At 41.6% G+C, this 16,076-nt stretch overlaps 1 protein-coding gene across 5 annotated transcripts in view; it reads right to left on the bottom strand.

Annotated features, from left to right (window-relative positions):
• Nucleotides 1-16,076, bottom strand: part of ANKRD17 (ankyrin repeat domain 17) — a 104,164-nt gene that overhangs the window by 33,957 nt on the left and 54,131 nt on the right. For all 5 annotated transcript variants that reach the window (XM_075202259.1, XM_075202266.1, XM_075202276.1 and 2 more), the window contains 8 exons: nucleotides 14,708-14,819; nucleotides 7,633-7,778; nucleotides 7,280-7,422; nucleotides 6,813-7,026; nucleotides 4,535-4,710; nucleotides 4,119-4,281; nucleotides 3,890-3,985; nucleotides 3,302-3,418 (listed from right to left, as the gene is read on the bottom strand). In XM_075202259.1, the coding sequence (XP_075058360.1) occupies nucleotides 3,302-3,418; nucleotides 3,890-3,985; nucleotides 4,119-4,281; nucleotides 4,535-4,710; nucleotides 6,813-7,026; nucleotides 7,280-7,422; nucleotides 7,633-7,778; nucleotides 14,708-14,819 (1,167 nt within the window). The remainder of the gene's footprint in view (nucleotides 1-3,301; nucleotides 3,419-3,889; nucleotides 3,986-4,118; nucleotides 4,282-4,534; nucleotides 4,711-6,812; nucleotides 7,027-7,279; nucleotides 7,423-7,632; nucleotides 7,779-14,707; nucleotides 14,820-16,076) is intronic.

Below are 16,076 nucleotides of genomic sequence, written 5' to 3'. Positions count from 1 at the left end.
GACCAACACATTATCACTGCCTAACGGACCTGCACAGTGTGCAGCCGCCGGCAGCAAGCCCCTGCTAGGGGGGGCGATCCCTGGATCCGCCACTGCCTCTGACTGCCTGACAACCTCCACTCAGATGGCAGCGGAGAGGGGAACCAGTTATTGCAGTCGCTGGTCCTAACCGCAGACCAGGGTCTGTGGCAATTGTAAGCAATCACTAGCACAGACCACAGTCCAGAGCAGGTGTGTTAATGCATGCTCCTCTCCACCTACAGTGGTGCTAGAGAGAAGTTCTGCCAAGCATAGCAACAACAAGTCTCTGTATGTGTGTTGGTACTGGAGGGTTAGTGAGAGACTGATTCATTAGCACCTTCACTAGGAGCAAGGACAGGATTTGAATCCTGACACATTCAACTGCAAGGGACGACCCAGTTTATATATACCAACATTTTTTATGTGCTCAAAATGTCACTCCACACTGCCAAGTTGTCAGACAGGTATGGGGATACTGTGCCCAACTTGTGAAGAGGTCGTGCAACCTGTTCCCCAATAGAGAGCAGCAGCAACCGGGTGGAATCTGCCTGCGCCAAATCCATGTGCTGACCTCAGCTTCTCGCCCCAGGGGACAGAATGAAGAACATAATCCCTGTCAGGCACCTTGAAAGCTTGAAATCATGAGTTCCAGAGAATCCACTACAAGCTTCCTGCCAGATTACCTCAGTGGAACCTCCTTGGTTAAAAGTCTGACTAAATCATTCAAAGACTGTCCAAGGTTGCTTCATATTTGGAAAAAGTGTTATCTTCTGACAGTGTAAGCAACACTTTTTGCATTAACCAAGTCCTGCGATATTTCTGACTCCTCTCAGAAAGGAGAGTTTGCGGAAGATACTAATTTTGAGAATACGGCATATAGGGAGGAAGCTTCTGCTAAAAGACAGGACATTAGCGATTTCATGAGGGTTGTTTGACACCTTTAATATCCTAGACACCGAGAACCACTTGTTGCCTGAGGTAACATTATTCAATAGGAGAAAACGTATGTTTCTTTGCCATCCTCTCCTAAGTTAAAGGAGCTGCTGGGCAAGAAAAGGTCTAACCCAGAAAAAGAAAGAAAATTTTTTTTTCACTTAAGACAATATCCTTTTATCCCTCCACAAGTATCGCTAGTGGACAATCCTCAACTATCCAGGGGGAGGTCGACACAGGCCAGGTCTGGTAGGAGAGGACTAACTGTAAAACAGTCTGAGAAGCAGTTAACAGGACAGACAGTAAGATTTGCCTAGGATTTCTATTAGTTACGATTCAGAGTAATCTGACCAAAAGACAAGATTCTCTCATTACAGATACTTGAATATTGATTAGTTTTAGGATAAAGATTCTAAAGATGGGGTCAGCCTTTGGAGTGGAGCTGATCAAACAATGGCCTTATAGCGTTTCTTGACTTCAAAACAAAGTGAACAAAATCTCAACTAAGCTTATCCAACTGAGTAATCAGGCTACCGCCAAAGAGATTATGTCTTTTGGTGGCTCAACAGGGACTATCCAGTGTTCATTATCTGGATCTAGACTATTGTTACAACAGATGCCAGCGTTCAGAGCTGGTGGCAAGACCCTACAGTGCTGTCTTCAAAAAACATGGTCCCAACAGGAATGGTCTCCAAAACAATGTTCTGGAGCTAAGAGCCATATTCAAGCCTTTGAAAATCCAGTACAACAATGCAACAGCTGTAGCATATATCAATCACGAGGGAGGCACCAAGAGTTCGTTGGCAATAAAGTTAAGGAAATCATGAACTGGGCAGAACTTAATATTCCAGCAGTCTACATTCCGGGACTAGAAAACTGGGAAGGGAACTCCCGGCAGAAATGCTCTCCATTCTGGAAAAGAACCGTCATGGTGCTTTCCTCAAAGTAAGGATGTGCTGTTTCAGTGTTTATTTCATCAGAATTTACATCTTTTTGCGTTAACGTGGTTGTAGAAGCCTTGATTTTGAAATCTAAACGGTAAGTCTGACAGTAGTAGAGACTAGGCTGAGAACTCAAACCATCTTCAGGAAAGAACAAAGTGTAAAAAATGTACATCTGTGTGAGACTAGCGGTCAGCATATTTTTCCTTTAGTGAGATGGTTTCTGTTTTTAGATGAGGGTCTCGAAAATGGATTTGAGCGAATAGTCTTTCATGTAGAAAAGTCTGAACCTCTGGGACTAGGGCCCATTTACTCTGGGAGTTCTGCATGTCCAATCGCCACCATACATTCCTTCCACTGCACCTTGGAATCTTACATTGATATTAGGGCCTTCTTTAGATCCCACATTTCTTACTAGGAAAAGTTTTTTGCTAGCTAGTGTTACGAGAAAAGAGGTCCCAAGTGTGTTTGCTATTTAGTAAATCTTCTTTCACTGTTTTTCATGACAAAACGGTTGTGTATTACACCCTTTTATCGAAAGTGGGAGTCCAATTTCCACATACATCAGGAGATTAACCAATCTTACACTGAGCATAAATTTGGGGCTTTGCTAGAAAATAACGAAGTTCCTGCCTGCTAGGGAATATAGAGATGATTTGTCACTTCTGTATGTGCCCAAGCTCCTGCATGCACCTTTAAACCTCATGGTTTCAGTGTTCCCTAATGAACTTCAAGAAAAGGATTTTAGGAGTACAAAAATCCCATTTTAATGTAAAGCAGGGAAACATTCCCAATAGTTCAGTTCAAACATTATTTGCACATTTATAATTTAAACAGGAAGTGAAAGTTGCTCAATCAATTTGTAGGCTCATAGCAGGTCCTTGAAAAGGCAGCGTTATTCAGCAAGGAACAATTACAGAAAAATATCCCCCCGCACACTGTTATAACCAGCCATGGAGTTGCTATTTCTATTTGTACATTAAAATACAGAAATCTCAGTTGCACGTTTGCAAATTTATGAAAAGCCACCCGCCCCGTCAAGTCGCTTCTGCTAACAGGGTGGTCCCAACAAAACGAGAGTCACTATTTTTAGTCCATTATTATGTGTTTTTAAATTGAGAGCTAACTTACCCAAGAGGTACCACAAAGTCCTCCAAATTGCAATAGTAGCTGATGAGGAGTGCTTTAGCTGTATTGCCAACATGCCTCTCAAACAAGTTAACTCAAAGTAAAAACACATATGTATGGCTAAAAAACCAGGGACTCATTGTTTAGAGTTAGGGCAACCCTATGACCAGAAACGCCTTTACAGGGCGGGTGGCTTTCCATACATTTGCAAATGTGTGCAACTGCGATTTCTGCATTTTTATGTACATTTGTGATTTAACATGTTGAAAGACCTTTACCTTTTCTAGATCAAGTTCCTCCAAAAGTATACTAGCATTTTTGTTAGCTTCAGCAGCCTGTCTGTCTTTGGCTTGTACAATTGATTCCATACAAAGGTGGCACTTCTTCAACATCTCCTGAAATTATATGATTAACGCTTTATATCAGATCATTTAAAATAAAGAGTAGCAAAGGTAATAAGGATATGTTACAACTTATTTGCTGTTGAGCAATGTGTCAAGTTCCAGTATTACAAACTGTTAAAGAACAAAGTGCTCTCTTGCAATGGTTTTAGTTGTTTTGGAATGTTGCGACTTTTGCAACTTAAGATCCAGATAGGGCGCTTACAGCCACATTAAAATAATGTATCCAATGACTTACATTTTACAAGACCAATAACTTTATACAGTAATTGGTACTAATACAACTTCAACAGAAAAGATCTTTAAAAAGGACTTCACTCAACACAGCATTGAGATGGTGAAGATCAGACTTCAGGGGCAAAATAACCAGGAATGAGAGAAATTTAAAACAAAAAAGCATTAAAAGTATTTAAATATTTAATTTACATACAACAGATACTTAAGTACTTGCTTAGGTAACCTTACCTTATCTGTAATGGTGGCAATGTACCTCATGCACTCAGAGTCCGATGGGAATTGATTTACCTCTTTCACAAGGTAGCGGACTACTTTAACATGGCCCTGCAAAACAAACATGAACAGATAGCTAAAAAAACTAAACAAAAACCAAACAAACGAGGATTGAAATAAACGGTGACCCAATAAATGCATTTAAAATATGAACAGGCTGTAACAAAAAAAAAAAAACCCATACCTTTCTAAAAGCTGCCATGAGAGGAGTTATTTTCCTATTGTCGGCTGCATCTACATCTGCCCCAGCTTGAACAAGCAGCTGAACAACATCCAAATGACCTCCATTTGCTGCCAACCACAGGGGAGTGTTCCCCTTCTTGTTACGCACATCAATATGAGCTCCCCTGGAAAAAAAAATCCGTTCAAAACATAGTTGGGGCATAAAGACAATACAATTTTTCTAATATGAGAATTTACTAAAGGTCTTTGGTCCTACCTACAGAAACATTTCTAGACTGTCATGCCCTCCATTAGGTGCTATGATATTAACAGGAAGAGAAATTGCTAAACAGTATGTATGTAGCATGCAATATCTTTATAATGACTGCTCCAAAAACAATTAGTCATTTAACTTTTTACAATAGCAATAATGTGTACCTGCTAATGAGCAGCTCACAGAACTTGTAGTGACCCTTGTCTGCTGCAATGGTCAGAGCTGTATCCCTTGAAGATGGCACTGGGGGAGCATTGACATCTGCACCTTTGTCAAGAAGAACCCGTCCTACTTCTGCATAACCGCCAGATGCAGCTTCCATTAAGGGAGTTAGGCCAGTCTGAAGAACAGCGAGAGGGTGAACAAGATTTAAAAAAAAAAAAAAAAAAAAAAAAAAAAAAAAAGGGATTTATACTTGAGTAAAATCAGTTTCTCTTAATCCATTGGGGGACACCGGGACCTTGGGGTATAGAGTAGGGACAGGCAAACACTGGCACTTTAACTTTAGTTAAACAAAGCTCTGGCTACACCCCCTCTATACCCCACCTACTGCTAGAGACCAGCCTATGTTTAACCAAGCCCGCAGAAAGAGAGATAGAGAGAATACAATGATGTGTTACGTTTATTCTTTTTTCTTTGGTTTCTCTTTATCTCCCTTTCTGCGGGCTTGGTTAAACATCGGCTGGTCTCTAGCAGGAGGTGGGGTATAGAGGGGGTGTAGCCAGAGCTTTGTTTAGCTAAAGTTAAAGTGCCAGTGTTCGCCTGTCCCTACTCTATACCACAAGGTCCCGGTGTCCCCCAAGGATGTCAGAGAAAACACAATAGCTAAATGTTAAAGCCCATGTCAATTTGATTCTAAAGACTGTGATAAGTCACTAAAAGCCTGTTTAGGGTTACAGCATAGATGCTTTGAAAAGCAGATGTTTGAGAGTGTAAAGTTAAATTCTATTTGCTTAATTACTTATGTTATTCCATCCTAGATTGATAGGGAGGCAAATTCTTTTATCGAATGATAGAATGGTGACTGTCATTTCAGCTAAAGCATTCCCAAGAGGAAATAAAAGTCTTGAATGCCTTTGTCATAAAATTATCTGTTGCTGGGGCAGAGGTTACCATGATACTGGAGCTCCTGTAATCATTCAGAACCAATGATCACACAAAATGTCGACAGCTTGAGGTCAACAGGTATGTCATGCACACATTAGGTTGACACTATTCTCACAGCATTGCAAAGTATGAAGAAACTCCTTATAAACTTTCACATAGGAACAGGAGTGCCGACAGTGTATATTGATACAGAACACCTTTTCGTAAGCTAATTTGGGAGGGGCTATCTTTACCTTCTGTTTCAGGTCATTGTATTTGTTTTTTGCCATGATCCCCACAATGTAAAGCTCTGTGTACTATGTCCATGCTTAGAGAAATAAAGACAATATCTATTATACTAGTATATTACCAAAGGATAATCAGTGAGAGTAGGTACCTGCTCCTCAGCAGATCTATGCACCAATACCTTTTCTATCTAGGCATTGCTCCAAAGGCACCATCCACACCTTGACTATCCAAGCATCAAGTCCTCGACCCAAAGCGGAATCTCAAAACCACCTGCTACATTGACATCATGGCCATCAAGTTTAGTGCCTTACCCGCTTCACAACTATGTACCACTACTAAGCAGATTGCTTTCCCTGCCTTTCCAATACCAACTAATGACCTGGTTTATACCCAAAACTGTCCCACTTGATCCTACAATCTCTTCACCAGCCTTCTAAAATGTAAGCTCCCACAAGCAGGGTCCTCTACATATTGTCTCATGCCAATCCTCTAGCCATCTACCGCATATGACCCATGTCATGCCTGATGACTGTCTTCTGCATGACAGGCAAGTGTCCTGTTCACTGAAGCCAAGCATTATTCTGCTCAACAAACTATGCTTATGGTTTTCTTGTATGCCATACGCTACGGAATCTGTGGCAGCATATAAACTATTATAATAAAAGATGGACTACTGCAATGTCATCCAGTTCTTCTGGTTGGTAGTTCATTAAAAAAGGGTATGTAAAGGAGCACTTGTGAGGTCAACTAGCAGTGTTCAGCCTTAACCTTGGAAACCCCTGTGAACTCCAGAAACAAATAGTGTAGGCCACACAAGACAGGAACTGCAGCCATTGATATACTACCATACTTTCACAACAACGACCAAAGACAAACATCTAACTGCAGCTAAAGGATGGATGAACTGGCTATGCCCATACAAAGGATAGTTATACTAAGTGTCTGTTCCTCACTTGCCATAAAGAGAAATTTGTATATTCCTGCAAGCTAAATATAAGATATTACCGAAAAATAATTAAGCAGTTTTTATATAGCTATGTGTCTGATAGTTTCAGAAAACTGAAAAAATAAAATCAATAAATCTCCATTTCGACCAGCTTTCTTTACCTTTGCTCGATGTTCCACATTAGCCTTCCTGTCGAGGAGCAAACTAACCACTTCAGTTCTGCCTTGAAAGCAGGCCAGAGTTAGAGCAGTGTTGCGATTAGTTTCTATTTGCGCATTGATGTCAGAGCCCATGTCCAAAAGCAACTTGACAGCAGCAGTGTGACCGTTCATTGCAGCCAACATCAGAGGAGATATTCCCAACTTGCTACCAGTTCTGAAAAAAACCCACCACAAGACATGCTTTGTCAGTTTGAGAAATTAAAATATTTAACTCAAAAGATAACAAAATAATGCAACATTCAAGAATGAGCTAATCAAATCTAGGAGCTAGCAGGATCTTTTAAAGGTGCCTGGAAAGATGTACATCATTAACTTTTGGGATTTGGATATCTGACATTTAAAATGAAAGCAAATTAACCACATTCTTAACACAAAACAAAGTGTGAACAGTAAAATTAACCACACACCTGGAGTTGATTTCAGCACCTGCATTAAGCAAGATTTTGATGATATTGACATAACCACCAGAGGCAGCCAAGCTTAGAGGGGTGTAATCAGATACATTTCGATGCTCTTTATTTGCCCCACGTGCCAATAGTAACTCAACCACCTAAAAAAGATTAAGTTGAACATTTACTGAAATATATATCAGCAAAGTAAAAGTTTTGTGACTTCACTTATATATGTGGCGGAGCCAGGTAAAAAAACAAGCAAAACAAAAAAAAAAAACTAGGACTTTACTTTTTTATTTATATTGCAACAGTATGTATATGCATGTTACAATTAGGACAAGTCAGCAAAAAAAAAATTTAAAAATCACCTCTTGTCTGCCACCAGAGCAGGCCAATGATAATGGTGTGTCTTTGGTCCTCTCAGACTGAGCTTCAATGTCAGCACCATTGTCCAGCAAGATTTCTACCACACCAACATGACCGGCAGTTGCAGCCAAGATAAGAGGCGTAAAACCTAAATAGATAGTTTTTATTTAAAGCATGGAATATTAAACAAAAAAGGAAAAATAAATCACGCAAGGGTAAAAAAAAAAAAAAAAAGTAACAGGTTGCTGCATTTGTCTCTTTTTGTACTGGCTTACATCTTATTTAAATAGAATATATAAAATTCTTCTGTTCACATAGTTCTTGCGTTTCAGGCGATTGGCCCTGTATTTACTACAAATATCTACAAAGAGGAATAAATATTGCGCATTAAGACAGGCAGCTCAAAGAAAAAAAGGTTCTAGGCCAGTGTCGAATGTGTGGAATTATCTGATCCTTGGCTCAGACACTGTTGTAACATGCAAGAAACCTAGGGAATGGGGTGGGGAAGATAAGGGTCAGTTAGAATTTTTGATTTTTATGCTTTTGTTAAATCCTTTTCTCTGAATCCATTGGGGAATCTGGATGATGGGATATAGATCCAACTGGACTTTAAATATTCAATGTTGTTGCTCCTTCCTTCTATATATCCCCATCCTACAGGGAACTCTTTTCCTGATCAAACCATACCATACAAGACAGAACCAGCGAGAAAATGAAACAGAAAATAACTTCACCCACATGAAAAAATAAAAATGCATGTTTTGTAAACTTAAGAGAACTAGAATGTAACTTGGGTAGGCGGTCAGTGTCCCCCAATGGATTCAGAGAAAGTTATTCAATTCAAGTATTAAAGATCCCATTTTCCATTTCATCCTCTTGGGTGACACTAGACAACGAGGACGTCCCAAAGCAGTCCTTCTCGCTGTGTACACTCAGAATTGCAGTGTGCAGCACTTCCTGCCAAAACAGGCATCTTTACAAAGTTTTGCAGCTAAAATATGTAAAGGAACATAAAAGGCTTCTCAGCAGGAGCAGCGTATAATGCCGCCCACTAATCTAGTAGAATAAGCATTTACTTAACGAATATCTTTCCCTGAACATATACATGTAGCATATCTTAGATGTGTTTCAAACAGCTAAAGTTTGATTTGAAGCCAATTTTCCATATTAGAAGCTTCACCTCCACTGAAGCGAGAGGTCCTAGAGGAGGTTTTTTTTTTAATGCAGTCAAAGTCCCAAGGGACTACTGAAGGACTCCGATGGTCGTAAATGCGTCACACCATGGGAAAAAGACCCTCTTGTTGAAGGAAACAGATCAAACCCTTAAAAGTTTAAACCCATTATCCAAAGCATCCTTCAGACACAGGAGCAAGCGGGCTACTTGGAACAAAGTGTTTGGAAACTACTCACACCAAGTGACATAGCTGTTCCTAACCCCTGTGATAAAAGTTTTCTGTAACAGACTAGTTTTAAGCATGGGGTCTCACACAGGCAGAGAATTCCTTTTTATTACGAGTAATGTCTTCAACTGAGACTTAAATCCAGATGTGTTAATCCCTGATGGCAAGACAAATTCTGAGATGGCAGGTCCCATCTTGAAACTAGCTGCCATGACTGCGCTACTGCCATCTTTAAGATGTTGTATCACACAATTTTTGGCCAGGCCTCTTTAAACCAACAGCACCCAGAACACTTTTTACATTTTTGAGAATGTGCAGAAACAAATCTACCAGAGGAAACAGAAAATCCCATCATCAGCGAGGATAAGGAACACAAAACAAAAAACTGTTCCACCTTGTGGTTCAAGAAAGCCAGTATGTCAACATCTGGTTGACCTCAACTTTACACAATTTGTTGGAAAGTGTCCTGGTTGAGGGAACACTACAGGGTGCAGTTTGTGATTGCTGAGGTAAATAAACTTCCAGTTTTCCACCCCTTGTTTAAAGACACCAGATATCCCCAAGTTTTGTTCAACCCAGCATATGATCCAGCTGGCCACCTTCACTTCAAAAGGAACTTTATGTTCCATCCCATCGGTTGACGTATGCTACCGCAGTGTCGTCTGACTGAACCCTTATGGGTCTTCCCCTGCAACAGTAGATGCCGCTAAACTAATCAAGTCAGAATCAAGTGTCAAATTCCATGTGGAAAAAGAAGAGGTTGTTTGTCAGCCAGCTACCAGAGAAGTGCCCACCGCGCTGTTGGAGACTGACTGATATTTAAGTGATAGTGCAACTTGGCCCATTTCGAAATGAGCTTGATCTGGAATACCTTCCAATAGAACTGTGCAGGCTGCCCTGCCCAAGAACTTTGAAATCCATTCTGTAAATTATGCTTCGGAGAGCCATTACACACCATTAGTCAGAAACAAATCTATTTCGTCACCCAGAACAAACACCCAGAAAAACAAGCCTTTAGGTAGTAACCAGGTTGGATGTCTAGTTCTAGAATTTTCTTCAGTAAGAGTGGTCAAGATAACCTTTTGGTGACCGATTTACTGATTATGGTTGAGCTCGAAACTGGAAATGAAGTCAAATCGCAAATCTAATATTACACTGGTGAACTTTACAAATTGTATTGTGCAAGTAAGCATCTTTGATATATGTGGATACCAAGAACTTATTTTTTCCATCATGACATTCATCAACAAAATACATACATTTGGGGACATACCTTGAGGAGACTGATTAACCTTCACCCAGAAGTCAGAAACAATTGAACCATTTATTCCTGTAGAGTAACAATAGGGCTCCCACTTCAGTCACTACAAGGTGGGTGGATTACCAGTCATGCAGACTATTGTCTGAGGGCTTCGCTGTCTGTTTCTTTGTGGCACAAGGCTATCTCCCACTACACTGTCCTCTATAGGGAGGAGAGAACTGCCCTCAACACCTGACTCTTCCTTTAACAGAAATGTGAAAGCCACTACCACCCCCACAAACAAACCAAACACTACAAGCCAAGCTGCCACAGCAGCACAAAATAGCACCCTGTTCTGAGAGGAAAGAAAAATAGAAAAAAAAAAAAAAGTGAATTATATGCAGGATGGGTGGTAAAGAAGAATTTTTGGACTCACTAATAACCATATGGTGACACTGCGCTCCCGCTCCTTCACATTCTATTTTCCGGTTGTGTGCTTCTTGTTTGTCATTTCTGTAAACATCACCACCACCATTTATTTATATAGCATCACTAATTCCACAGCGCTGTACAGAGAACTCACTCACATCAGTCCCTGCCCTGTTGGGGCTTACAGTCTAATTTCCCTAACACACAGACATACAGACTAGGGCCAATTAATCTACTAGTATGTTTTTGGAGTATGGGAGGAAACCAGAGCACCTGGAGGAAATCCACATAAACACAGGGAGAACATATAAACTCCTCACAGATAAGGCTATGGTCAGGAATTGAACTCATGACCACAGTGCTGTAAGGCAGAAGTGCTAACCACTAGGCCATAAAGTTGGAGTAAAACCCTAAACCTCTTTCCAGTAGAGGGACTGGAATAACCCCAGAATCAGATTATGAATTGCTACTTGGGAGTGCTCTGCACCATCAACAGCATGCTGGAAGGCCTGTAGTGAAGAACCGGCAATGAGGGAATTGGAGCAGGTCTGTGACATATCACCCCGAGTGACAAAGGCCCCGAGTCAGGAGTTGAGGGGATGATTCCAGCAACCTGTCCCGAAATAGCAATAGACACGCTCTCACCACATTTCCGTGAATGGGGATCCCATCTTGCCAAGACGAGCTCTGTCGGCTTAGGGTTACCTCATCGAGACGGGCCACTAACTCAACGGAATCCACGCCTCGTGAAAAGTGACTGACCCTTTGCCAGGAATCCTCTTGATCTGCCAGGGGTACAAAAGGAACGAAACCTAGGATGTTTAAATCTGGCCTGATTGACTGGCAGGAAGTGGCTTTAGCCTCCTGTAGCCTCACATACAAGTTGGTCCAACCATGCACCAAAAAGAGAAATACCATCAAAAGGCAAGTCTTCTAGAGTGTGTCTGGAATCCACGTCAGTGGTCCAAAACCGAAGATACAAAGAGCGCCTGGTTGCTATGATTAGCACCAAGAGCGTAGATGTAACCAGTATAGTATCCAAAGAAGCCTGACCTAGGAAATCAGAAGCCTCGTTGTGGAACGAGGCTGTGGACATGCCCAGGCCTGAATATAGGGTCAGCTGCTTCATAAGCTGAACAGTGCAGAGTCACTTGTTTGCAGCGTCCAAGTGAAACACTCCCCTTTACCAGAACAGTAGTGGTTCTTAGTTAACACTATAGGTGGTTCCACTTTAGGAATAGCTTCCCATCTCTCAAATTCTTCTGCTGGTAGGGGGTAGAGAGATCTGACTTTTACATGCCTCCAAAATCATATTCATTAACTGAGAGGAGGAAACAAATAAGCTGTTTCATCTGCCTCTTAAACAAGCGAGAAACCAGATGCATGTGATATTTCTGTGTTAGAAAAACCTAATATCTGGCAGACCCCAAGCACCAAGTCGTCCATGCGCCATGCCCTGGACACTGGATGAATTTTCCACACTATCTGAATCCTCTTCCCCGTCGTCTCTGGAGATTTCACTCTCTTCCTCAGATGAAAGATCAGAAGTGAAGTCTACAATCCTAGACTTGTGTGTTCTGATGCTTGTATGATGTTCTGTGCAATTCATTAAGTATGTGTTCAGGAGAAGAGGACTTAGCAAATCCCTGGGCTGACTCCACAAGGGACTGCGACAAGGTGGACTCCACCCAAGACACATCTGTGACGGGGTGTCCCGAGTGTGCATTTGACAGGTGTGCTGTGGAAGAAGTGGAAGATTCACCAACCACAAGGTGACACAATACCTGCATATGGATGATGTCAGAGGATGCAGCCATGCAGGTTCTTCCATGACCATAGACGCAGACTGGGTCTGGCACAGGTCCCGCAACTCAGCCTCACAGGGCCTCTTGGTCAGACTGTCCACAAGACAATTCAAAATTACACTAATGTGTAACTGGCTTCACAGCAGACCCCCTCTTGGAAGTCCTTTTTATGTTGTGTGTGTTCATTATATAGGGATATATATAAACACCAAAGAATACCCCTAGAAGTATTGCTCTACTGTGAATAATACTAAATCACTAGTGTGTCAGTTATGGAGGGTATCTATACAAAAGGCAGTACACTTTTGTTGTTAAATGACAATAAAACTGAGGGTCCGTCGATTTTTCATAAATGACTTACAATAATTAGCCTCAGCAGTAACTGTGGAAAAAAATATATACACATATATATATATATATATATATATATATATATATATATATATATATATATATATATATACACATATACACACATACACACACACATATATACACACACATATATACACACAGGTGTAATAAAACCAGACTGATGCATCTGTATACACTGTAGCTATATAGGTATAGCAGGCTCACACAACAGAAACTGATCTACCATTCAGTACTTTTAAAACCTGTCCTGATCAGAGCACAGCAGGTCAGCGGCTCACACACAAAAGATGGCCACTAACTCAATGAGGTACTGTGAAGCGAGCCAGAAAAACAGGGGAGGGATGATGTCAAGGCCACCACTTCCTTCTCACTAATAGAAGAATGGAGTCTGATTCTCAGGCAGACTTCCATCCTTCGTGTGCCCCTCCTGTGCACAGGCAGCCACAGCTGTACTCTCCAGGTCAGCTAATAACATGCTGCGGCTGCCTTACTGGACCTTTTCTGCCAGCAATGCTTGTTGCCTAGGTGGAGGAGGAAGGACCACAGGACCTCTTCCTAGGTCTGCTGTCTGTGTGCAGCACTGACAGTCAGCTGGCGTCTAAGTGTAGGAGACCAAGTGAAAAATTAGAGATAGCAGTGCTAGGGGTAAGGAATCCCTCAGGCTACTCACTACTCCGGCTCAGGTACCTGGTGTGGAGAAAGGCTGCAGGCTATCCAACACCTGGGAGGCATCCCTGAGCCCAACATCTGCAAAAGAAAATCCATGTAATAGAGTAAAATTTAAATAAAAATTTAAAAACCAGGGCAGGTGCCATGAACAACGTGCCCAACTCCATAGGGTACTTAAACTAAACAGAGTTCTTCCTATGGGAGAGGTATAGCAGAGATGGAGCCACAGACAAGTTGGAAGTGCCTAGATTTCTGGGACAACCTACTATACAGTTATGTATCGCAGCGTCCCCTAATAGGGAAAAAGTTAGTACTCGATAGATCAGGTGGATCTAGCAAGCTGTGGATCTCGATGCAGGGAGGCGGGAAAGAGGGAAACGGGGCCCCCAATCCTCGGCATCTGCCATGCAACAGGCCCCATTATCTCCATGGGCTCCACTGCACAACACCTGTCGCACCAATGGTGGTTCTGACACTGCAATAGATACAATAAAGAGTACAGCGACAGTAAACGGGGTATGAACAAGGCTTCATTCCCAATACCACAAAATTAACCCTGCAGTGAAAAAAAAATTCAGCATGCAGAGGAGCAACCAGGTATGGCAGAGGTAAGAGAAAAATGAGAAATGGCAGGCTTACCTGCACAGCATTCCACTAAGGGGAAGGCGCTACTATTGAAGAAAGCACCTCTTCCCCATGCAGATGGTACTGTCCCTACTATCATGCAAAGGTGTTCTCCAAGAGGGCTATAAGTCTTAAAATAAAACTAAGGAAAACTAGATGGAAAGTGCCATACTCCTTGGGCACTAAATAAAAAAATGGATGGTTCTCTGTACAGGGGACATGTCAGACAAATCTTTACTTTATTAGTACCTAGCTCCTAACATAGGGCCCTCTATACCCCATGGTAAACAGTACCCCAAATGGAATGAATGAAAAACCATATTGAATATTTAAAAAGTACTAAAGTCCTAATGGAACTTCTAAACCCCAACGTCCAGTGTCCCCAGCAAGAGGATTAAATGGGAAAAAAACAAAGCCAAACATTCAATGACACATAAGTATTGAAATATTTTTGAAACCTAGCATCCATATTTGTAAATATGCTTAACAAAAAAAAATGACAATTTCTGTATTTGTTTAGCTAATGCACACATACCTTTTTTATCTCTGTGCTCAATGTTGGCACCTCTTTCCAGGAGAGTTTGCACAAGTTCCTCATGTCCACCCGCACAGGCAAGTGTAAGAGCAGTGTCATGATTACTTTCAGTCTGTGCGACAGGAAAAGTATTGCAATTAGTGATGCGCAACACAAATGTCCATAGATACTAACTTAAGCTTTCTTCAGTATGACTCAAAATACATTGCACACAATGGGACTGAGTTTTCCAAAATGCTTAATACTTTTAGGGGGTACATGGTCTCATTAGGGTTTTTTTATCAATATTTTTATTGAAACTTTTCAAAAATATATGGGGTACAGAAGAGAAATCACAAGGAGGAACCCCTAGGAAAGGAGTCACTCAGTGGAAGCAAGGCTCATAAAATCAGCAATATACCGAAGAGTGCAAGTATACATCAAACCACATTAACTTTCATTTTGACAGTCTGAAAATAATTCCAGCATGGCAGGGGTGCCAGAGGGTGTAGTCTGTTCGTTGGGCTGGGGGAGTTATACCAGGGCCACTGGAGAGAGGAATGGAATCAGGGGTGTGGGTGCCTCAGGCCGTCTGACATTCATGCCACCTCAGAAGAATCTGAGAGGTGGGAGCCGATGCAGATGTGGAATAGGGCATATCTATTCTTTCCATCTAAAAGCTGTACTGAATCTTGGAAATGATTCGGGCAATAGTAGGGGAGACAGGCGACTTCCAGTTTTGGGCTATTGTCACTAGCAGTTATCAATATGTGCCCCAAAAGAGGTCCTGTTTAGGAATGCAAGTCGGGTATACATGAAGCAGAGCTAAAGCGGGGTCTGAAGCAATGGTGGTTTTTAAAACAGTGAAGATCAGGGCAAATACCTCGCACCAGAGTGGTTGAAGCACTGGGCATGTTCAGAAAATGTGATATCAGCTACCTGAACACAGTGGCTACTCAAGATATGGCAAAACCAATCAAAATTTAGTCTGGGGTAAGGTACAGCTGATTGAGGAGTTTGACCTACATCTCTGTGATTGATGTATTTTGACATGCAATGGGAAGTTACATAGATTTTCTCCCATTGTTGCGGGGTGAAGCTTAAGATCACATCTGCTTACCACAGAAGTTGGGCTTTAGTGGAAGGGATCAAGGAGAGGAGGTATTGATACCAGAACGTTATTCCGCCTACATTGGCACCCGTTGTCAGTCTATCTAAAACGGAGTGGGAGCGAGGAAAGAGTAAGGGGTCTTAAAGACAGTCATCACCCAGTGCCTAACTTGCAAGTACTTATATGTCTCCGATGAGGGTAAGCTATAACGATCATGAAGCAGAGCGAAGGGAAGAAAGAGGCTCTGGGCAAACAAATTTGATAGGAAGGCAATCCCCC

The sequence above is a fragment of the Mixophyes fleayi genome, chromosome 1, assembly GCF_038048845.1.
Source record: "Mixophyes fleayi isolate aMixFle1 chromosome 1, aMixFle1.hap1, whole genome shotgun sequence".
Lineage (NCBI taxonomy): Eukaryota > Metazoa > Chordata > Amphibia > Anura > Limnodynastidae > Mixophyes > Mixophyes fleayi.
This window is presented reverse-complemented; position numbering and strand designations above follow the sequence as displayed.